Source organism: Vespula vulgaris, chromosome 10, assembly GCF_905475345.1.
Source record: "Vespula vulgaris chromosome 10, iyVesVulg1.1, whole genome shotgun sequence".
Classification (NCBI taxonomy): Eukaryota; Metazoa; Arthropoda; class Insecta; order Hymenoptera; family Vespidae; genus Vespula; species Vespula vulgaris.
This window is the reverse complement of record NC_066595.1, coordinates 245,967-265,293: the sequence shown is the minus strand read 5'-3', so window position 1 is coordinate 265,293 and position 19,327 is coordinate 245,967. Positions and strand designations below refer to the sequence as shown.

The 19,327-nt window shown below is 35.9% G+C and overlaps 4 protein-coding genes across 9 annotated transcripts; 2 read left to right on the top strand and 2 right to left on the bottom strand.

Annotated features, from left to right (window-relative positions):
- Positions 1-90: 90 nt before the first annotated feature.
- On the bottom strand, positions 91-1,024 carry LOC127066720 (28S ribosomal protein S14, mitochondrial). The gene is made up of 3 exons (XM_051000776.1): positions 813-1,024; positions 478-615; positions 91-409 (listed from the first exon to the last, which is right to left on the bottom strand). Exons 1-3 carry the CDS (start codon positions 885-887, stop codon positions 224-226), a joined length of 399 nt encoding a protein of 132 aa, XP_050856733.1. The 5' UTR covers positions 888-1,024; the 3' UTR covers positions 91-223.
- Positions 1,025-1,082: 58 nt separating this feature from the next.
- On the bottom strand, positions 1,083-3,886 carry LOC127066712 (elongation factor 1-alpha). Its single transcript, XM_051000760.1, has 5 exons — positions 3,729-3,886; positions 3,221-3,393; positions 2,375-2,983; positions 2,018-2,293; positions 1,083-1,928 (listed from the first exon to the last, which is right to left on the bottom strand). Exons 2-5 carry the CDS (start codon positions 3,362-3,364, stop codon positions 1,569-1,571), a joined length of 1,389 nt encoding a protein of 462 aa, XP_050856717.1. The 5' UTR covers positions 3,365-3,393; positions 3,729-3,886; the 3' UTR covers positions 1,083-1,568.
- Positions 3,887-5,425: 1,539 nt separating this feature from the next.
- On the top strand, positions 5,426-7,287 carry LOC127066716 (ER membrane protein complex subunit 10). Of its 2 annotated transcripts, XM_051000764.1 has the most exons (5): positions 5,426-5,495; positions 6,168-6,251; positions 6,334-6,597; positions 6,683-6,964; positions 7,042-7,287. In XM_051000764.1, the coding sequence occupies exons 2-5, from the start codon at positions 6,192-6,194 to the stop codon at positions 7,138-7,140; spliced, it is 705 nt and encodes a 234-aa protein (XP_050856721.1). In that variant the 5' UTR covers positions 5,426-5,495; positions 6,168-6,191; the 3' UTR covers positions 7,141-7,287. The 2 variants fall into 2 exon arrangements, with proteins under 2 accessions (XP_050856721.1, XP_050856722.1); XM_051000765.1 differs by lacking the exon at positions 5,426-5,495 and having other exon boundaries at positions 6,049-6,251; positions 6,698-6,964.
- Positions 7,096-10,968, top strand: LOC127066707 (Bardet-Biedl syndrome 2 protein homolog). 5 transcript variants are annotated; one of them, XM_051000751.1, is made up of 12 exons: positions 7,096-7,234; positions 7,705-7,929; positions 8,045-8,164; positions 8,252-8,440; positions 8,534-8,716; positions 8,786-9,008; positions 9,084-9,295; positions 9,368-9,538; positions 9,635-9,739; positions 9,813-10,125; positions 10,259-10,513; positions 10,649-10,968. In XM_051000751.1, the coding sequence occupies exons 2-12, from the start codon at positions 7,705-7,707 to the stop codon at positions 10,741-10,743; spliced, it is 2,091 nt and encodes a 696-aa protein (XP_050856708.1). In that variant the 5' UTR covers positions 7,096-7,234; the 3' UTR covers positions 10,744-10,968. The 5 variants fall into 5 exon arrangements, with proteins under 5 accessions (XP_050856708.1, XP_050856706.1, XP_050856707.1 ...); XM_051000749.1 differs by having other exon boundaries at positions 9,813-10,200; XM_051000750.1 differs by having other exon boundaries at positions 8,534-9,008.
- Positions 10,969-19,327: the final 8,359 nt, after the last annotated feature.

Here is a 19,327-nt window from a genome sequence, read left to right as displayed (position 1 = left end):
ATAAGTAGTAAACATTTTAATTCAATAATACTTGTCGAACAATTTCGTCATTTTTAAATTTTACAAAATAAGGTTCAATAAAAACGAATCTTAAGATCTTTTTTTGTATTTTTCACTTTTTACAATTTAATCTACGCATATATAAAATGATATAATACTAACATACACGAGAGAAGAAACGAAGATCAAATTTCTTCTTTATTATCGAAGTACATTTCGTGTCCTACCACATAGCTCGTTGTATACCGGCTAATTTATTATAATCCGCTAAGCTACGGAACACTATCCTTGAGAATCTCCATCTGTATACGACACCTCTAGGTCGCGACGTTAATACACACCGAAAAGTCAATTGTCTTAATGCAGTCTGCCTAGGAATCTTTTCTTGTATTTCTTTCTCAACAAGATCCTAAAATAAATAAAAAATATATTGTAAAATTCTGCTATAAACTGCAGAAAGAGTACGAATTCAATTACTCTAATTTCAATAGGTAAAATATCATTTCGCTTCATTGCAACCAATCTCAATCTTTCTTCCGCATATTGTCCTGCCATTTTTCTACGTTTAGCATCGCGTCTCATTCTGCAGCCAACATAATTGCGTATTTGCTGAAACTACAATGTTATTATGTTGTAGGTAGTACTATACTTCACACAAGCAAAAGAAAAAATTTTAATTTGTAAAAGGTTAGGATACTTGGTCGATGATCTATAACCATGTCAAATACAGTAAAAAATATCACCAGACTTTTGGTGTGCATCTATATGTATATATATATATAAAGAATTTTAAGCATCTTAATCGTACTCACATCGCGCCCTAACGATTTTGAGCTTTGTGAAAATATATTGAAAAAAGTGGAAACACCAGTTACGAACGTAGCCATATTTCTCGAAAGCACTGCTCCCTCTCGCCGGTGGACGAATAATTCATAATTCGTCTCGTATCAACGCTATCGCCATCTACTTAAATTCATTATTCGTAAAAACATCGAACCGATGTAATCGCACGACCGCTTTTATAAATCATAATATTAAAATAAAATGTAAGTAAAAAGGGATCTGTATGGTAGAAGGATAAATATCGCAGATGGAGAATTTATTTTTTCCGTATAATAATTAAAAAAATATAATTAAGCCGAGCTAAATTATTATTTCATTTGTGTTGAGTTATGAAATAATAGATGTTATGCAGTAGCTTACTCTTGCTTCATATATCTCATGTAAGAGCATTGTTTTTGTCATTATTGACAACGGCTCATCGATTCGTTGCCTTCCCTGCGAAATTCTTTACGATGAAACAAGTTACGAAATAATAATCTTAATAAGATCGACGTACGTTGAAAAACTTGGATAAATGTGCAGTTATCATGTCTAAAATAATAAAAGTCAACTTTGTTACTTTTCGTAGAATATAAATTTATAAAAAGGATTTTAAAAAACAAAAACGATAATGATAAAAACATCGATATAGATTCCACCTTATATGAAAGATATGAAGAAAGAACGCTAACTGTTTCAGCTATAATAGACCGGAGAGTCCGGCGAAAAACATATACGGAAAATAGTTATTTCTTTTTCTGTGCTTTCTCGGCAGCCTTGGTGACTTTTCCACCGCTTGCATCCTTAAAAGTAACAGCCTTGATTACGCCGACTGCTACCGTTTGACGCATGTCACGGACAGCGAAACGTCCCAATGGTGGAAATTCTTGGAAAGATTCGACGCACATAGGCTTGCTTGGTACAAGAGTAACTATAGCGGCGTCTCCCGATTTGATCGATTTTGGATTCTCCTCGGTAGTCTTGCCAGTACGACGGTCGCACTTCTCCTTAATTTCGGCAAATTTGCAAGCGATGTGAGCAGTATGACAATCCAAAACCGGCGTATAACCATTGCTAATTTGTCCTGGATGATTTAGTACAATGACCTATGTAACATACATTAAGTGTTCATTGTTGAAATAAATCGAACTTTATTCTCTCTTGAAAAGTTATGAACAGAAAAGTAGTTTATTACCTGAGCAGTAAAATCAGCAGCTCCTTTAGGCGGATTACTCTTGGAATCCCCAGCAACGAATCCACGACGCAATTCTTTGACAGAAACGTTTTTCACATTGAAACCCACATTGTCGCCGGGAACAGCCTCTTGTAGAGCTTCGTGATGCATTTCCACTGATTTTACTTCAGTGGTCAAGCCTGCAGGGGCGAATGTAACGACCATACCTGGTTTCAATACACCAGTTTCGACACGACCGACCGGTACCGTTCCGATACCTCCAATCTTATAAACATCCTGTAAAAATGATATCGTATGAACCGTTAAGAGAGAGATCTTAGATTTTTGATCAGGTAGATTTATTAAATAAATAATTACTTGAAGTGGGAGGCGGAGTGGTTTGTCGGTTGGTCTGGAAGGTGGAAGAATAGCATCGAGAGCTTCGATAAGACATTTTCCTTCCGCTTTACCTTCTTTACGCTCAATTTGCCATCCCTTAAACCAAGGCATTTTGCTCGATGCCTCCAACATGTTATCTCCGTGCCAACCAGAAATTGGTACGAATGCAACGGCAGCTGGATTATAACCAATTTTCTTTATATAGGACGACACTTCTTTCTTAATTTCTTCGAAACGAGTCTCGGAATATGCGGGTTCGGTAGAATCCATTTTGTTGACACCAACAATGAGTTGTTTTACTCCAAGAGTAAAAGCCAGTAAAGCGTGCTCACGGGTTTGTCCATTCTTTGAAATACCAGCTTCAAATTCTCCAGTACCAGCAGCAACAATTAATACGGCACAATCGGCTTGAGAAGTACCAGTGATCATGTTTTTTATGAAATCTCTGTGTCCAGGTGCATCTATGATTGTGACATAATATTTGGAGGTTTCAAATTTCCAAAGAGCAATGTCGATAGTAATACCACGTTCACGTTCTGCTTTCAGCTTATCCAAAACCCACGCATATTTAAAGGAACCTTTACCCATCTATAATTTCCAAAAATACAATTGATATATAAAGTAGATTACGTGAGAAATAATGAGATTTCTTCTAACTATACACAATGCCATAATATTATGCAAAAATAAAAAAATTTTAATGCTCCGATAAATTATCATCAGGCTTCATAGTTCTAAGATAGAGATCAATTCAAGATTTTATCGTTCTAGTTATGACATAACTTAGCTACAATAAAATAGTTAATAAAGTATTATAAAACTTACTTCTTGGGCTTCCTTCTCAAATTTTTCAATGGTACGCTTATCAATACCACCACATTTGTAAATCAAATGTCCAGTGGTAGTAGATTTGCCAGAATCTACGTGTCCAATGACAACAATGTTAATATGAACTTTTTCCTTACCCATGTTTTAGCTTTTGAAGTAGCTTAAAATATCTACATAAAAAGATAAGATAAATTCATATGAAATCGATATTTGATTATTAAAAGAAATTTTTTTTTTGTTTAAAAAAATTTAAATATGAAAATGTAGTTAAGAGGAAAACAATTTATTTACGATTCTTAAAACTTTTTCTATTACGTATATTATAACATGAATAAAGAAATAAAACTTTTATTAAAATATTCGAGAAGTAATGACCAAACGTGCAGCGGACTTGATGGTTTAAGGTTATACGATTATTAAAATACATTTTCTGATATTATTAATTTGCCGTAACTATTCATTAAACTTTATTGATTAATAAATTAAAAAGAACTTTCGTTTTTACCAAAATTGTAATTTAATCGACAATCTCTCCTGAAATTTTCAAAGTAGTAGGACCTCCTTTGTTCTTTGTCCACGTGGCGGATCTGAGCATTCGGGAAGAGAACCGGCGACCATTTTGTAAAGGAGAAGGCAGATTTGCGCTGTTGTCACGATTTCGAATCAATGCAACATCTTATACTATCTTAGACTCGCAATTAATCGTAGATATAATATGTTCTTATAATTATAACCTTTATAGAAATAATTTTTCATAAAGGGTCTTAATATTTTCAGATGGATCAAATTCATAGAAAAAAAACGATGATTTATTTCTATTAACTCGTTTTTAGTCTACACCATTCAGGTCGTGCATCGCGGATGCTGAAACTCAACAAAGTTCTTTGAAAACATTCTTTATTCTGTATTAAGGCTATTCGTCATCTCTGGTTTTTTTTTAATGATTTACGCCACAATGAGAGCAATCATAATTCTTGAGCGATATTAATAAACAAGATCTCATTTTAAAGACGAAGGTTTGGGCGAGAATATCACTTTTTCGAATTTTTGAAAAAATATAATTTCTTCTGGAAAAAAAATCGCGTTAAAATATTGCGTTCTTTCGAGAATAATTTATGCATAGAAATAAAGCTGTTTCAAAAATTCGAGAAAGCTATGTCCTCGCTTAAACCTTCATCTTTAAAAAGAGATCTTGTTTATTAAAATCGGTCAAGAACGATGCCTGGATTCGTTGTTGGCGTAAATTGTTTGTACCATATTTCGTGAAAAAAAGGTTCGTATAGTGGCGCCTCTTGAACTTTGCGGCAAAAGAGCAGAAGCTTGTACTATATTTACTGATTTTCATATAAATACTTGAATGGTGTATCTTTCGTGATGTGAACAAAACGATCGTTTTTTCGTTTGATGTGTAAGCCGATGATGAGATTTTTTGATCCATTCCAAATGCAAAGAAGCGCGTTTTGTGATATTCATACGGAAAAGTCACGTCGTTCAGATATTTTTATAAGCTTTTCAAAGACGATTCGCTGATGAAAATAAGGAATACGTCATTAATCGATCATACCAAAAGATCTTAGTTCCTGAGATACTGTTAAATTTTGTAAAAACGTTTGGTTATATTTTATTTATTAAAAACATAACAATCTTATAAGAAACGTTTAGCAGAATAATTTAAATTTAATATTTCAATTCACTTATGTTTCAAACGAGATTATCGTCTACACGTAATATTAAGAAAAACGAAATTAATACTTTCGATAATTTGTCAATTATTTAAACAATAGTACATTCGCTTAAACATTACAAAGATGTTAACACGCGAGAAACTTAAAATAATAATTTTAATCTCGGGATTATTATATACATAAACATATAATATAAATAAAGTATGATATGACGTAATATAAACATATTGGCGCTTAGGATTAATTTTGACAATTACCGAGTTAGTTTTCTTTTGTATTCCGACGAGTGAATATCGAAGACGTATTTCCTGCAACTATATTAATAATCCTACAATATAATATTAATAATAACGAAGAGTTAAAACAAATATATTCCAATATAATACATTTCTTCAATACTATATACAATTTATTCTATTTTACATTTAAATATTGAATACAAAGGCGGTCCTTGGTTACGTGTGACGTCAACAAATTCAAAGCTTTGACTTTGAGTGTTACTGGATCAGTCTTGTTTTGTATTTCGACGAGTGAACATCGAAGTTCTGACAGGATGGCTTTCCTGCAAGTATCAACGAAGAATTAAAGTAAATATATTTCTCTATCACATATTTCTTGAATAATTTGTACAGTTTCTTATTAGAACAATGATAGAAATTATTTTATTTGTATTTTTCTATTTGCAATCGCGTGCGTAACAATGAAGTAATCGAGTGTTTGTGTCGTTAAAATAAAAATATCGTGAGATAGAAGCAGCGATTGTTCGTTCGCGTTTCGCGATTTAAACAATAAGTATTCTTGTATCGACTGCGTGCAATGCAATGCGTTTTCCTATTGCGCTTGTAGTTCATATTTCGTCCATATCTGTCGCTGAAATCACAAACGTTACGATTAAAAGGTGGTAAACAGCTTTAATGTTTTTATACTTTAATGTTTTTATATATGATAATATAAACACCTTCGAAGAAATCGATCTTGCTTAATTATATCAACGTATTTAATAGTTGCATGATTTTATAAAAATAATATGCGTAGTTGCGTACCAACACTGGTGTTGGTTCATTTTTTGCTTGTGTAAATCAAGTTTCAAACTTGGCCAGCCTGCTAGCGTTTACAACTGTATTATAATTTCCCTAATACAGTTACATAGATAAATTTCTATAAACCAGAAGCTCTTGATGCGCAATGAAATTGATGCATTTTTGATTCTGTGATTGTTTTATCATTTTCATGATTTTTATTGTTTAATTTTAAACTAGTAAATCCATAAATAAGTCAACGACATGTATCTGCCATGTGTTATCTTTAGTCTATTCCTAGGAATATCATCGTTTACGTATGGGGTTAGTGAAGTCATTATGTTTCGTCAGATTCGTAGAAACGTTGAGAAGTAATATAATGAAATAACGATCGTTTAAATTGTAGATCGAACTTGATATCGATGGTTGGCTTCAGTTGAGATTATGGCATGCGCTCAATGATGAACCAGTACCAAGTTTTGTAGAAAGAGGGAATGTAACGATCACTAGTGTACGTAGTGGAGCTTCGGTTGTTGGACAAAATGGGCTTTTACAAGCACAAATTAATCAATTAAAAGATCTAGCTAAGAACGACGGAAAATATAGATTAAAAGCAGTAGCCCGTACTTCGTCTGGAAGTGAAACAACTTTCTTAACTTCTATACCGGCGGTATAATTACAAATTTTTCTTTTACGCATAGACATATTTTTCCAACTTGTGAGATTTAGTTAATTAGATAGGAATCATAAGTTAGATTTATAAATTGCAGTGTTATTTACTTGGATCAGATCTTGAAGATATTTTAACAATATGGTTAGATAGTGCCGCAGAGCCAATAGCAGTAAGTCTATCGTCTTCTGCTCCATGTGTTATGGACAGCCCTTTTACAAATATGTGGACTACAAATGTAATAGTCAAGTATCCTGATAGCGGACCAATACCAGATACAGCAACTTATATTCAGAAATTAGAACGAGAACGTGAAGCTAGGGAAAGAGGAGAGACCAAAGATAACAGATCATTCCTTGCAAAATATGTAAGATTTGCATTACACTCTTGTATCATAATATGAGGACTTGGAATTATTATTTATTCTCTTTTCTAATATTTCAGTGGATGTATATTGTTCCGGCATTGATCTTTGTTCTTTTAACATCGGCAACCAATCCCGAAGCTACTGCCGGTGGTAGTGGCAGTGGTCAAAGACAGTGATTCCTTTTTTAAGACTACTTTACTGTACCTGCGAGTGTATTGTGACCTAAATTGCGATCTTGCTGATGCGTGAGAGTTTTCTATATGTTTTCATGTAATTATTATTGTATTATATTTCTGCTTTAATAAATGTGTACAGTATAAATATATTATACATTATGTAGGGTATGCATCGTACATAAATTTATGTATTTATCTAAGCATAACAAATCATTACTTCATTATTACATTTTAATTGTAATCGTATATGCGCGTTTTTTATTTAGTAATACGAATATATTATTACAATATATATTTATAACTGTTATATACTATGTAATATGCATACATTACGTAATATAAAATATCTGAAGTAGATAATGATTTTTTATTAAGGGAGCAAAGATTGTTTTTGTTATGAATCATTTACAAACTAAATTTGATGTACAGTTGATACAAGGTGTGTTATATAATATGGCAGAAAAAATCAATACACTACAATACCTACTAGTATACCTAGTATTAGCAGTAGAAAAAGGTGTTATTTACTTGGACCTTAATACATCTAATTTACAATATTTCTAGATGGCCGCATTTTCGTTAAATATTCAGAAACATATAGAATCAGGTCTTGTAGCTAGTGGAAAATTTGATGGTTCTCATGCTTGTTTAACAGCTGTAACCTCTGGAGGAAATATTTTAGTACACAGTCCTCATAGACAACCTCAAATTAAGAACAATGATTCTGAGCAACCAGATGGAAGATTATCTTGGAGTGGAGAACTTGCTGAATTGCAAATTGACAGTCAGGTCGTGCGAATATTTAAGAAACATGAATTAAAACATCTCAATATTAGAGAATGATACAAAACAAATATATTATATTATATAAGAAAATATAAGATTGAAATTATTAATTTCTTAGGTAACAGCAATATGCACTGGTCATCTTGGAGAAGATGAAAGAGATATTCTTTTGATAGGAACTGCTACACATATTCTTGCTTATCACGTAGAAGATAATGCTGATATTTTTTATAAAGAGGTATTTTGTGTAGCAATTATGATATTTAATCATATTTATTAGATAATTTAATGAACAATGCTTTGCTATTACATCTTTATTTAAAAGATGACGGATGGTGCACTGTATATAACGATAGGAAAACTTGGATGGCTAACGGATCAAGTAGCAGTCGTTGGTGGAAATAGTTCGATAACTGTTTTAGATTCCAAGGGAACGGAAATTTTTTGGACAGTGATGGGAGACATAGTTACTTCCATTGCAATATTTGATTTTGAAGGTGATCATGAGAATGAGGTATAATTTACTAATACTTATATATCTAATAAATCTTTTTATATGAATGATTTATTTCATAAATTTCGTTATTTAATCCTATAACACTTGTAGTTGCTTATTGGGACAAAAGATTTTGAAATAAAATTATTGAAAGAAGATGCAATAGTGTGGGATACAAAAGAAACTGCATCGGTAACTGCATTAGCAGGACTTTCTAACAAACAATTTGCATATGCAGTGGGAAATGGAACAATAGGCGTTTACGAAGGTGGCCAAAGACTTTGGCGAGTCAAAGTGAGGAGTATAGATGAAAAGATATCTACAATAAACTATCTACATCCATTTTATCTATTTTATTTCCAGTCTAAACACAGAGCAGTATCCATACGAAATTTTGATATAAACGGAGATGGTGTGCTGGAGCTCATTACCGGATGGAGTAGTGGAAAAGTTGATGCAAGATCATGTAATACTGGAGATGTCATATTTAAAATACAATTGTCTACTGGTGTAGCTGGTATTGTAGAGGCTGACTATAGAAGACAAGGTAGACCGGATTTAGTTGCTGTATCTGTTTCTGGAGAAGGTATTCAAATTTCATTTAATTTTGTTCACTTTTGCCAAGTAGAAAGTCTTTATTATAATAGAGTAACATTGTCAGTACGTGGATATGCTCCTGGAACTGCAATGGATGCTCCAGAGCCTGGTGAAATAATGCGCGAATTAATGTCTAAGAAACAAGCATTACAAATGGAACTCAGACAAAGAGCTGCATCGGTTCCAAATATGTATCATCATACAAAGCTAGCAATCAGTTTAATATCAGCTAGAGGTGCAGCTCGTCTTGGTGTTGCAGCAGGACCAGGTCTTTTGGTAATACATTAATTTGTTAGATCGTAAAATTATTACAAATAATTCTTTCAATTACCATCATCTTTCACACAGGTTCATTGTGCCATAGTATTCGCAGAAGGTGTATTCGAGGGTGAAACACTCGTAGCTCATCCAAATAGGCCTCAAGGTGAATTAGAAATTGAATTACGTCCTCCGAAAAATGGGCCTATCGATATTCATGTAAAAATTAGCGTTGGACCAGCTGGTGCAGATTTATTACAGGCATTTAGCATTCATAAACAGCTAGAATAGTTTTACAAATATAATAATAAATATCATTTACTATTTTTTTTATACTAATGCTCTTTTATCTTACAGGTTTTCGAGATGACAAGACAATTACCCAGATTTTGTATGTATGAAATTATTTCACATCCAGAGGAAGCTTCTCGAACGGTAATAGATAGCGGTGTTACTATGGAGGTAAATTATTAGAAGAGATTACAACGTAATGATGCATATGTCAAGATTAATCAGAATCACGATATTTATGTAGGTTGCTGAGAGAGCACAGCGTATTGCATTATGGTTGAATCAAAGTCTTCTGTTGGCAGAGGAGTTTGAAGTCGCGGAAGAAGGACCAAACGCTGCCTCGATCGAACTTTGGCTTCGTGGATTGAGAGATAATAAAGTCCATTGCTTTACAGCAAGTCCTTCTGGAAAAATAACGGTACAAACGGAAGACTCGACGTTTGCTGGTGATATAGTTCAATCTTTAGCGATGTATTTGGGTCTTAGAGAGCTCAATTCTGAATCAAAATTTCCAAACGATGAAAGTAAGATGTTGGAAGCTTTAGAACGTGTCAAAGGTTATATCTCATTATTTAACGTATTTTTGAATAATTCATGTTACACGTATCGAGGTCATCAGAAGCTAATCAAAGGTGACGAAATATAAATATGTAAACATAATAATTTAAGATTTATTTTTGTTCATTACAGGTTTAAAAGATGTCGATGCGAAACTTCAAGCGGAAGCTGCTAGTACTGCTGTTCTTCTTAAAAGTGTTGTTATTCGCTTAGAAGATGCACGAATATTGCAAAATGTAGAGGAAATGAGGAAGCGATTATTACAATTGAAAGCTATAAACAGTGATCTGATTAGAAATCACGAAATCAGAATGAACAGTAATCGAGATCTTTCGATAAATTTGAAGGAATTAAATATCGGCGTTCAACGAGTCGCAAAATTAAGGGGTACTTAGCGTTTTCGCTGTATTAGTTAAATAGATTATATAGCTTGTAGATCATAGATTAACTCGAGTATCAAACACTAGAAATATGCGATAAGAATGTTACGAAGAAAGTTTTTTTTTTATTTCATACTTTTAGTCGGCAAAGCTGCTACAAATGCAGTCTCACGATGCAGGACTGCGATACAAGATGAAAATCCAAAGGCGCTCCTTGCAGCAATGCGAAACGGTTGATTCCGACGCCTTAAGTAAGGACGAATATGTGGTATCTATTTTTCTGTTACTATTGCTACACTTGATAATGAAGTATAGTCTTATATATACGTTGTAAATCGGTAAGTAAGATGCAATTACGATTGTGACTATTTGTGACTATTTTGTGACGAAATGTGTATTTAATTTGAAAGTATTCCTATGTGCGTTTGTTTGACTCTATCAATAAAAAATCAGATAATACAAGGAATGCTTTATGAAATGCATAATTATGTCAGTTGCGATTATTACGACTCGATGGTAGTTTTCCAATGATTAGGATTAAGATTATTTAACATTAGATTCGTTCATTCGATTGTCTTCGGGTAAGAACAAAAACAGCCATGACCTGTCAAATAGAAGTGCCGAGAGAACATAGTCATCGTTACATAACGCGCGAGATATCTATTTTGCTGCTAAAAGAAACGACTTTTTTCTAGTTCAATGAACATCATAGCACGTGGCACATTTTTCCAGTTAAGCTTTGACTATTGCATGCGATAATATAACATTATCATATTTTTCCTAATATATCGTTGCATCAAATCTTTTCAAGTTTCGTAACACAATTTGTTGTTAAGAAATTTCTTGCAACTTAATTAATAGACGATATTAATGGTTTCAATAGGATGTGCGCGAGATGAAGATAGATTCGAATAATATATCAAAAAACAAAAAAAAAGAAAGAAGAAAGAAAAAAGATAAAAAAAAAATTGAAAAGTCTAGCGCGCTTAAGTGTTCATAATGAGCCGTTTGTTTCAATATGCTTAGATAATCGTACGAAAATGTACGTATCGCGCCTTGAGAATGACAGATATAGATTTTGTTTACGGCTCACGATCACGTGTAAATGCCATGATCAGCTTCTAAACAGTAAACAATCGTTTATAAAGATAAAGTTCATTGCGATTAGACCGAGACATTTGACAAGAGAGTGAACTATTATAACTATTTTCAGAATTTTATATACTTCCGTGATATGCTGCATTGTGTAGTGTCTCTGCTTTGCGTCTCAAGAGAACAAAAACGAGGAAAAACACAAAGGAACGATAGCATTTGTATGTACGGTTGCTTCTTGTCCTTTTTTTTTTATTTAAATTTTAACAAATATTATTTTGATATTTTATCGACTCCGTTATCGGTCTTAAATTCATAACAGTTTTAATGTATATTTCGCGCGCAAAATCACTACCCAAGGGTGACAAGTCTATATACATGCGACGTTGTATTCATTGCTTGATCGTTTACTCGGATAAAAGAAGTTTAGGATTATGCACTTGTATTAGAATGCCATAAAACGGATTTTAGATTATTATCGTTTGTCCATCTTTTATCGATAAAAAAAATGTCGGCTTTCGTGGTTCGATATCGAAATCGTACTTTATTCCTTTGTACTTTTCCTCAATAGAAAAACTTATTATTATCGTTCACTAATCAATACCCGATACGATCGTAGAAAGTATTAGATAGGTCGGTAGGTCTTTTAAACGCCAACGGTAACATTTTTTTAGAGGAAGAAGATGGAGGAATTCCTTGACAAATTCTTCCTATTTTGGCGCCATTTCTCGGAATCTAATCCCATTGATAGGTTAAATATAGACGCCTGGATTTAAGAACGAATAGGATGGGAGAAAAGCGTGCCGCTCTGCGTGACCCCCCGTCTGTTCTCTCGGGTTATCGCTGCTTAACGGCACTCTCTTATCACTTATCACAACGACAGCACGGAGTTATTACTCAAAATTCTTTACGTTCGACGCGGCCCGACTAGGCAAAAAAGTAAAGAAAAATAATGATGAATCTACCAGATGATCTTAACGTCTTTCACGGATAAGATAATGCCATGTATTCTCGTGTATCAATCTTTCAAGGCAGAAAGAAAGGGAGCGGAAGAGAGAGAGAGAGAGAGAGAGAGAGAGAGAGAGAGAGAGAGAGGAACCATAAGAGGAAAGACCGTTAATTTTGTTTTCGTAATGAGATCGCCGACACATTGTTTGTACGCCGCTGATATCTGGATACGGAACTCCGTGAGATATCCAAGAGGGTAAATAACATTAATTTGACGAAAAACGATCGCTAAATAGAACGTGAATCCGTATTTTTGCAAAATATTCAAGAAAATCGATAGAGTTTGGCGGACGCTTCGCGAATTTTCCCAATTTTTATTTCTATTTTTCCGTTTCATGGGAAGTCGAAGAAGGCTCAAACGGCCGAAGAAGTGGAAGGACGGAGTTATTTTTGACGAACTCGTATAAAATAAGAATACACGTAAATCTTGTTGAAAGAGCTCAAATTTCTAACGCGGTAAAGACGTGCGCACATATGCCTGGGCGCATTTTGCGGAACGACTTAACAATCACTTTCTCATGTTTCCTTTGGGTTGTGTCTTCGAAGGCGTCGTTGCGTAATTTCAAGTAGTCTGCGCATGCAGAATCGTCGAGAATACTCCGTTATAGGTGGATTGGCAATGAAAAAGAAGGTCAATGGCTGGTATTGTGCTAAACTTGGCAGGAAGCTCCATCGTCGTCGCAGGAAGCTCGTACATCGACATCGATGTCGACGTCGACGTCGGACAGCTGCAGCTCACAATCAGACACGCGTTTCGTTTTATCGCTTACAATGACAAACGTGAACATACCAAAGTATCTTCTAATTTTCATTTCATTTGCGAAATGAAAGATAAACGACAAGGATAATAGTTCGAGCAGCCTCGTAAAAGCTTGACGCGTTTCGTACCACTTGCCTTTGATCTGCGCGAGACTTTTCTTTTAGCTCGGGACCAAATTAGTTGAGCGCGTTATCGTCAAAAATATCTTAGAATCTCGTATCTTAAAGGAATTCATCTTGTATCAATGGTCAATAATCGATGCGACAAGAATATGACGTAGATGTTTTTCCCGGGCGATGTAGTCGATAAGAGAGTCGTCGACTCGTGCGCTTTCTCGATTATGTCGACGCCAGGTCGATGGTGATTTGAACTTGGACCTCGTCGTGACAAGGAACGAAACTATTTCTCTCGCTTTTGCTGATTGCCATGTATTTTTTTCATCGATCTTCGACTTCTCCTGATTTATCATCTTGTCTAAATATAGCTCGTACTTTTTTTTTAGTAATATTCTACATTCGACATTTTCTCTTTATATTTTGAAATTTCAATCGGAGTCGATTTTCTTTGGGATCAAAGTACAATTTCTGTAATTACGTATGAGTTACAGCGAATTACTATAGTACCATTAGAAAGGTCTTTGCAACAGATCGGTGGAATTAGATCGACCTATTTCTGCCGGTACGTCTGCACTCTATTATTCAATATCATAGGTAAGCCACCTCAAACGGAAGGATTGCTTAACTTGGTTGTACTCGTAGCGTTTACGGTGATAAAAATAAGATAGTTATTTATCAAACTAGGATCTCTTAACGATCACATTTTTTTCTTCCACCGTGCGCGATTTCAAAAAAAAACATTCTATTATACCTCGTCGATAGACTATTTTCAATTAGAGAATATCTCTATGGGATCTTTTTAGCCGGTGATAATCGAGCTTCATGTTTCGATATGAAAATGATGTTTCTCCGATAACTAAGATATAGATTTAGAACTTTAGGTCTAAGCGTTGCACTCCGCTATTCGTATGCATTAGATAAATGCTCAGATAGTGAAATGAATTATCTTGTTAATATATCAATAGTAACTGCAGTAACAATTGGCGCAATTGCAAAGACAAAATTATCTTGTTACTATCGGTAGGACCTAAACTATGATAAAAGTCATTGCACGTGTAGTCAACTGTTGCCGGTTAACAACTGCTTAGTCCAATTTGTATATTCTATGCGCTTAGAAATCAACTATCAAGAATTCCTTCGGTTTTCCTTGCGAATCGGAGTATATAGATACATCTATATATCTATATGATGGATATATATACACACATATAATGTATATATATATAGATACATATGTGTATGCGTATATATATATATATATATATATATATATATAATTTTAAGATTATTAGTCTATCATATTTAGATAAAAATAATACATTCGAAAACGAAGTAAAGAAAAAACAATCAAAAGAAGGATAGACGGATAAGACAATCTGACGATGTCGCGAAGGCCAATGATTCGTTGAATTCATCCTCGCTTGTAAGATTAAAATTTTGCGAGCGTAGACGGTAACTAATAGTCGGCGACGGATCACGAGGACAAATTGTGACTGGTGCAATGATAAAAGAGACTGGGAGCTTACTCGATTACACCGACGTCAGGTCGGTTGCGAGTTGAACTTGGACCTCCCGTAGCAACAGGAACGCTCGAGAATCGTTCGACGAGTCCCTTCGAAGAGTTGGAACGATTTTAAAATCGAGATATACGATGGTTGAAGAAGAGTCAGATCGCGTCGATCCGACGTAATCTTCTTCTCGGATACGCGCCGATAACTTTGAGAAAGAGAATATTATCGATCTCTCGTGCGTAAGTAAACGATAATGATCCTTGCAGTAAGTAATCTCATAACGTAATCGTAACCGATAAGTTCAAGCAGTTGTAAGTTAGTAACTTTTATAGATTAGTTCATATTTACCAACAAATTTAGCAGCGATATTCTATTCTACGTTTGAATCGGAATTCAAGAAATTAGCGGTAAAATGAAACGAGACAGTCGGCCCTCTCGATTGGTCCTCTCGATTGGCCCTCTCGATCGGTCGTCTCACCGACATACGAATTTCGACGTCGCGCTTAATAGAGAGACAACGACTCGACGGGGAATTATGCGGCGTTGGGCGCATAATCATGAGCGTAGTCTGATCGAGACAGTTGCTCTGATATGACCCCCTGCGAGAGTGGTCTCAATTTTAAACTCCGACCGATAGACGGCAGAGAGCGGAAAGAGAGCAGAGAGAGAGAGAGAGAGAGAGACGAAAAGAGAGCCTATAATGGACCGTCGCACGCGTGATTGGCGTAACAAGTCGGGCCTAGAATCGACTTCGACTTGTATACATATGACGCCTACAATCACATATATCGTAGCCTGGATCTCGAGCGTGCACTCGAAGAAGAAGAAGAATAAGAAGAAGATGATACGCGAAGAATATAGTATATCGCTCGTAAATATGCGATAAGTATGCCGCGAGCTTATGCCCCCTGCGAAAGTGTAGTGCCTATTTCAAAGTGCAAATGACGATCATTTACGTGATGTTTGCAGAAATCGGCTTTACACGCATTCGTATCGGATGATATATTCGCTAACTCGTAACTTATATTTTATTCTATCGGTCTCTACCACCAGCTGCACGACCGAGTTTCTCTCTTCTAGTCGTTTCAGTCGTACGCTCGTTAATGCCTCTTCCAAAAAAAATCCCTCGATCGATGAGGAAAACAGCTGATAGCTGAAGAATGATTGACGGATACCGAATGAAAATACAAAGAACTTATTTTCGTTGATCTCGCGAAAAGGCGAAACCTAAGCTTATCGTGGAAACATAAATTTGACTATCCGCGCTTCCTCTGTTCGATTTCTCTTTTGCCTCGATGACCGATACTCCTTGGCTAAAAATAAAATCGTTTCTTCTTCGGGTGCGAAGTACGATCCATGTTTCTCGGGTTGGCAATTACGCGGTCACTGCCACGGGATAATTTAAAAGGAAAGAAAAATATCTTCCGTGCCAACGAATCGGTGCCAGAGGTCCTTACAAAGCGGTCCCGATAAAGGAGAAAAAGTTTTTCCAACTAATTAATTAACCGTAGGATTTTTAGCGTATCGGTGGTAGCGTTTGAATTGCGTTGACTCGGCGTAACGTTTGCGTAACGTACAAAAAGAAAGAGGAAAAAAGAAAAGAGAAAAGTAGAGAACCTCTCCTCCCACATACGAGTCAATCTAATTCTTTCCTCTTAAAAGAGAAAAAGAAGAATGTCTTCCTCGTTAATATAGTGGAAGAAGTCAAGTACGGTGGGGTCAAAGAGAAGAAGAAGATGTATATTCGACAATCATGGACGATTAGTCAGCCACGAGAGTGCATCGCGTGAAACACGTGGGACATTGTACGTCCTTGGTGTCGTTCCCCTTTCTTCTTTTTCTTCTTCATCTTTCGATTCCTCTCTCTCTCTCTCTCTCTCTCTCTCTCTCTCTCTCTCTATCTATCTATCTATCTATCTCTCTCTAAATCGAACGGACGAACGAAAGAAGAAACAAACGCAACGCGAGTGGACAGCTTTTCGCAACTGCGATATCGTGCTCGTACACGTGACATAATAAAAGTAAACTTAACCGAGTACAGTTTCACTGCACGGTAGTCGCAATTACATCTATTAATAGATCGCGAGAAGACGAAGCTTTCATCTCAATAGCGCGTTACTTTACGGTGACAACAATAAAACTCGGTGTTCGAGTTAGCCTAAACTAGCGTGACTACACCGGTCGTCGTAAAAGAACCTCGCGGTAGAGAAAAACGCGAACAAAAAGAAAATCCGCTTTCGTGGTTTCCCCGCTCGATCGAACGTATAATTCCATAACGATCGAGGGAGTGCCTTTTGTTCGAGGATCGAGCGATAAGTAGAATTTTATACTCGGATGAAGCAGTTAACACGCTTCTCTTGGCGAGATTAATAATTATCTTTCTTCCTTTCGATCGATGCTTGAAACGCATAATCCTAGCGCACAATCGTCCTATTTAACAGGTATGCTTCGCGGAAATCGTTTAAGCGGACCAGATACGAAACGCAAGGCTTTATTTGAATTGTAAATGTTCATAACTGGATAATTGGTGAGATCGTTACGTCTCGTTGATCCTACGGATTTATTCACATTATAGTTCGTTTTCATTGGATCGTTGGCAGCAGAGAATTCTCGTATTTATGAAGGGAAAGCGCGTGCGACGACGAGATCGAAGGATAAATCTAAACTGGGAAAAGGACGAGAATTTGAGAATCTTAATGAAACTTGATGAAACATAAGTAGGTGATGGCGAAAAATGCGCAAAATCGAGCTTGTTTACAGTTTACACCCGTCGATGGTTTCTATGAATAGACGAGGGAGTCGAACGCAATTTTTTTTCGATTCAAGATATCGGAACTGGTACAATCGCCGGAAAGAAACGAGGGTAGGAGGTCGAACGAGCGTTTCTCCTTCTATCTCTCTTTCCCTCCATTATCTGGTGAAAAGTACGGAAAATTTATCGTACTGAGACAAAACAGGCATTATGATTAATTAATAATCCCGATAAGACAAAGCATCCTTTGTTTCCGGTGGTCGATAGAAATCGAAGATCACTCGGGATGATTCTATCGGCGTGTTTCTTGTAAACTCGTGCGATCGGTGCTTCACGTTTCCTTTCACGCATCGCCGATCGATCGATCCTTCAATTATATTACAATGAGAAAGATCTTCTTATCACGCGTGCTACGTTCTCAAGTACGATGATTTATTACGTGTGTAATGGAATATCGATTACTTTGTACTTTGTTTCGAGTAATTATTACGATACGTACGTACGACTCGTATTAAATTAAAAAGAAAGTAAGGAATAAAACAATTTGAAGCGATTCCGCGTCTGCGCTCTCAAGGAAGACAAACACGCTATGTTATTTATAAACGCTTTGGAAATTAAGACAATCGGTCAACGACTACGAATTATCTTAGCTTTTTCCTTTTTTATATTTACCACACGTTCTATGTCGTTTTCGTTAATAAGCAAGAACGGTAGATTTTAAATCCTTGGAAAATGAATAAGTTAGTTGCAAGTGACAATTCTCTAATTTTGAAGAGAATTTACGTTGTTACGAAGCAAGGGATCGAAATATAAAATAGAAATGGCAATTGAAAAACGGGAATCCGTCGTCGGTGATTTATTTGAAAGAAAATAGTCGTTCGTACGCGAGCGATTCGGTTCGTAAAACGTAAAAGATTGTTACGACGTCGCGAGGATGCAAAAGCATCCCCAGTGCGACTTCTTTTCGACATAGGCGGTCAAAGAAAACAAGAAGAAAATGCCGACGAGTCCTCTCTCGCGTTAACCCCTTCCCTCCGTTTCTGCAATCGGCGTGCACGCGTCTGTCCACCAACAGGCATGCTCTTCTTGTTTGCCCCCTCTCTCGGGGCTCTCTCGAGGTCCGTAAAATCTGGAACAAGAACCGCGTGGCGAGACGAACCGGTACCAGTGACACCGAGAGACTCGGTAGCAACGGAGCTCTTCCGAAGAGACGACTTTCTCGGTCTCACATTGGTCCACATCTTTTATCTTTCACACGAATAAGAAGAAAATCGAAGAGTACCGAAGTCAAATTCATCTTTCCTTCATTCTCCCTACGAGCACGGAAAACGTTATCTACGCAAAAGATAAAACTCTACGAGCAACAGTGATAGAGCATTCCTTTATCGATAACAAATTCCTTCGGTCGATCGTCGTTTTTTCGTTGAATTTAACGAAATAAAAATAAAAGAGAAAAGACAGGATGACGTCGAAAAGACATTGTTCGACAGCGGGAATCAAAGGATTTGGCATGGCAACGATCGTCTTGACGATCTTTCTCCTTTTGAATATCCTCGGGACGATGGATTGCGCGCCTTATAGA

Bases quoted from the DNA above. Each gene is read 5' to 3' on its own strand.
- LOC127066720 (XM_051000776.1), bottom strand. From the start codon at position 887: ATGGCTACGTTCGTAACTGGTGTTTCCACTTTTTTCAATATATTTTCA. The intron at 616-812 runs GTGAGTACGATT...ATAACATTGTAG, and splicing joins CAAAATCGTTAGGGCGCGAT to TTTCAGCAAATACGCAATTA. The intron at 410-477 runs GTAATTGAATTC...TATTTATTTTAG, and splicing joins TTTTACCTATTGAAATTAGA to GATCTTGTTGAGAAAGAAAT.
- LOC127066712 (XM_051000760.1), bottom strand. From the start codon at position 3,364: ATGGGTAAGGAAAAAGTTCATATTAACATTGTTGTCATTGGACACGTA. The intron at 2,984-3,220 runs GTAAGTTTTATA...TGGAAATTATAG, and splicing joins TTGAGAAGGAAGCCCAAGAA to ATGGGTAAAGGTTCCTTTAA. The intron at 2,294-2,374 runs GTAATTATTTAT...TCATTTTTACAG, and splicing joins CACTCCGCCTCCCACTTCAA to GATGTTTATAAGATTGGAGG.
- LOC127066716 (XM_051000764.1), top strand. From the start codon at position 6,192: ATGTATCTGCCATGTGTTATCTTTAGTCTATTCCTAGGAATATCATCG. The intron at 6,598-6,682 runs GTATAATTACAA...ATCATAAGTTAG, and splicing joins TCTTAACTTCTATACCGGCG to ATTTATAAATTGCAGTGTTA. The intron at 6,965-7,041 runs GTAAGATTTGCA...CTAATATTTCAG, and splicing joins GATCATTCCTTGCAAAATAT to TGGATGTATATTGTTCCGGC.
- LOC127066707 (XM_051000748.1), top strand. From the start codon at position 7,705: ATGGCCGCATTTTCGTTAAATATTCAGAAACATATAGAATCAGGTCTT. The intron at 8,441-8,533 runs GTATAATTTACT...TAACACTTGTAG, and splicing joins AAGGTGATCATGAGAATGAG to TTGCTTATTGGGACAAAAGA. The intron at 10,514-10,648 runs GTACTTAGCGTT...TCATACTTTTAG, and splicing joins ACGAGTCGCAAAATTAAGGG to TCGGCAAAGCTGCTACAAAT.